Source organism: Merops nubicus, unplaced genomic scaffold (assembly GCF_000691845.1).
Source record: "Merops nubicus isolate BGI_N331 unplaced genomic scaffold, ASM69184v1 scaffold19319, whole genome shotgun sequence".
NCBI classification, from domain to species: Eukaryota; Metazoa; Chordata; class Aves; order Coraciiformes; family Meropidae; genus Merops; species Merops nubicus.
Window position 1 is genome coordinate 26,401 of NW_008630434.1, and position 3,183 is coordinate 29,583.

The following is a 3,183-nucleotide window of genomic DNA, read 5'->3' on the forward strand; positions in this document are numbered from 1 at the left end:
GGGCAGTTGAAGTAAGCTAAAAGAAATACCTTGTAGAAAAGCTTTCTGAAGTGTAATAGCTTGGGGGCAGGGAAGGAAGCTACAAACACCCTGTTTAGCCATCTGACTGGGACTTCACTAGCGACTGAGAGAAAACCAGATGGGACTATATGTTTATACTGAGCTTCTCAGTCCATAAGACCACATTGTTTGGAAGACAGAAAATAGGGTATTTCCTTGCAATAAAATCAGTGTCTTAGCTGACCAGATTCATTTAGGTCTGCTGCCAGTGCACATCCTAATATGTACTTAATTAAGATGCCACACAGGTCACTGCGATAAGTTTTCTTCCCACCTGTAACTGAGATAGCAAAGCAAACAGATGGTTTCGGTAGACTGGAAGTTTAGAGTCACAAACAGGCACAGACTCCTCTAGGCACAACACAGAAAGCCTCATAAATTAGCTGTACCTGCACAGAATGGTGCATTTTAAATTGGGAAATCAAACTACAACAGGTAGCCTTAACTATGTATTGTGGCTTTGTTTGCAGATTGCTCATCAACCTCATTAAGCGCAAGCCCCAGATGACAGAGGAACAAATTAAGACAATTGCTGATGGTTTCAATGCCATGGTGGACAAGTGCTGCAAGGAATCCGACATCGATACATGCTTTGGGGAAGAGGTATTTCCTATCTCCTTTAAAACAAAAATGAAAACAACAAAACCCAAAACCATATCCAGGAAACTCATTAGGAAACTACGCACTGTAAAAGTAGTTCTGCAGACCACTGGGGTTACTTGTCTGCATACCCTCAAAATAAATTTGCCTTCAGAGCAGGCATAATCAAGATATATGTCTTGACTGTACAGATTATAGTGATTGAACAGTTTTGTGTGGAAAGGTTGTCTGGAGGTAATGTAGGCCAGTCATCTGCTCAAAGCATGGCTCAGTTCTGGATTTAATAACATTGTTCAGGGCCTTGTCCAGAAGAGCTGAATAGCTACAAGCCATAGTTGAAAAATATGTATGTTTAAGATTCAAACTACTTCTCCAGCATACCTAAACTTCCTTTTGTACTACAGATTCTTATAGAACTTGGAAAGATTGCCAGTAAAAAGTGATCAGTTATCAGATATGGCTAGCAAATATAGATGTATAGGCAGGGGAAGTCCAGCTGATGATGTCCTATGAACAGTGATTCAATTTTTTTTCCAACTCATAATACATTCACTCATTCAACATTTACTTTTCTCTGAAATATCCACAGGAGAAGTTTAACAGTGGCCACATGGCTGAGCAAGCACAAAGCACTTACACAAAGTGTAAATTTCTTTGTCTCTAACTTACTCTAAATGCTTATTTTCTACCTTTGCAAAAATTGAAAAATACCCAACACAGAGGAGTGTGTGGATTCTAAGGCTAGAAAGTACCGACAGAATTATCCTTTGAACCATAGCACAGACACAACTTCTAAGTTTATAAAAGTTCCTACTCAAAGGTTTCATATTTTGCTCCCCTGGCTTCTCTCTCACAAGTGTCTGTGTTCTTTTTTCTAGGGTGCAAACCTAATAGTCCAGGGCAGAGCCATATTAGGAATTGGTGCTTAAGACTGGGTAAGTAACAACCATACCACATGTATATCAGGTCATCTGTTTACACCTCTCTGCCTATCTTTCCACCCATTTAACTCCTTCAACTCAAAAAAAACCTCTGAGTTTTTCCCCTTATCCACCAGGCGTTGCCTTTTCTGTCCTTCCATAGCATACAGAACATTGAAATACTGCTAGTATGCTTCCATTTTACAAAATCCTTTTTGTTTCTCCAGTCTAGGTTGCCAGTGAGAAAAACACCAAGAAAAATACTTCTGTGTAACTTCTCCCACCCATTAACTTTTTTCCTTTGGTGTTGAATGAGTATTTCTTAAATCGTCAGTGTTTTGTCAAACCATGTGCTTTTCCAGAAACTTTTCAATTCTATTACTTTGAAAAAAAAATAAAAAAATAAAGCTTTATAAATCTGCATCTGTTCTTGTCTGCTGGTGACTACCATAAGGCAAAGCTCTGCAGCACTCACTACATGAAATGGTTGTTATAAATATATATATAGGCAAGGATCCCACTTTTTTTTTTGTTTCTTGCTCTTAGAAAGCACTTTAGAAAGAATATGAAGGGTGGCAAGACATTTAGCGAAAATGGAATATTCTGATTCAATACAGACTCATTTTATGTTGTACTTCAGCTATTAGAATTACATACAAGAAGTTGTTCAAAAGAAATGTTCGGTCTAAATAAGATGACTAGCAACAAGGTCTTTTAAAAAGGAAAAGAAAAAAAAAATTATCAGCCACAAATCAAATATCTCTTTGCTTGCAAAGAGTTGCAAACAGATCTCCTTTTAGACTTCTTTTCAGGTCTTAAGTTGTTTTTAAAACAGCTTTTGACTTTAGATGTCTCCTGAAAAGCCCACCATCTAAATTATTCCTTCATTTCAGGAAACTCCTAACAGAGGAATTTTTTTATCTCTGTGCCACTAAAGCAGCATGATTTTCTAGTACATATTTGGCTTCAGTCACAGAATCACAGAATGTCAGGGGTTGGTAGGGACCTCCAGAGATCATTGAGTCCAACCCCACTGCCAGAGCAGGACCATCTAGTCTAGGGCAGGTCACACAGGAACGCATCTAGACGGGTCTTAAAAGTCTCTAAGGTAGGAGATTCCACAGCCTCCCTGGGGAGCCTGTTCCAGTGCTCTGTAACCCTTACAGTAAAGAAGTTCTTCTTCATGTTGAGGTGGAACGTCCTGTGCTCCAATTTGTATCCATTGGTCCTCGTCCTATCGCAGGGTACAAGTGAAAACAGGTTGCCCCTTTCTTCTTGACACCCAACCCTCATATATTTAGGCACCTTAATTAGATCCCCCCTAAGTCTTCTCTTCTCCAGACTAAAGAGCCCCAGATATCTCAGCCTTTCCTCATAAGGCAGGTGTTCCAGTCCCCCAGTCATAGCCCTGTGCTGGACTCTCTTGAGTAGAACTCTGTCCCTCTTGAAATGGGGAGCCCAGAACTGGACACAGTACTCCAGGTGAGGTCACACCAGGGCAGAGTAGAGGGGGAGAAGGACCTCCCTTGTTCTGCTGCATACACTTTTGTTAATGCACCCAGGATCCCATTGGCCTTCCTTGCCACAAGGGCACACTGCTGTC

The 3,183-nt window shown here is 40.3% G+C and overlaps 1 protein-coding gene across 1 annotated transcript in view; it reads left to right on the top strand.

The window, feature by feature from the left end:
• Positions 1 to 1,964, top strand: part of LOC103779674 (serum albumin-like) — an 11,079-nt gene extending 9,115 nt beyond the window's left edge. Inside the window, 4 exon segments of the mRNA XM_008947318.1 lie at positions 1 to 11; positions 531 to 663; positions 1,539 to 1,595; positions 1,813 to 1,964. The exon segment at positions 1 to 11 is cut by the window's left edge and continues 33 nt beyond it. Of these exon segments, the coding sequence (XP_008945566.1) occupies positions 1 to 11; positions 531 to 663; positions 1,539 to 1,589 (195 nt within the window). The 3' untranslated portion in view covers positions 1,590 to 1,595; positions 1,813 to 1,964.
• The last annotated feature ends 1,219 nt before the right edge of the window (positions 1,965 to 3,183 follow it).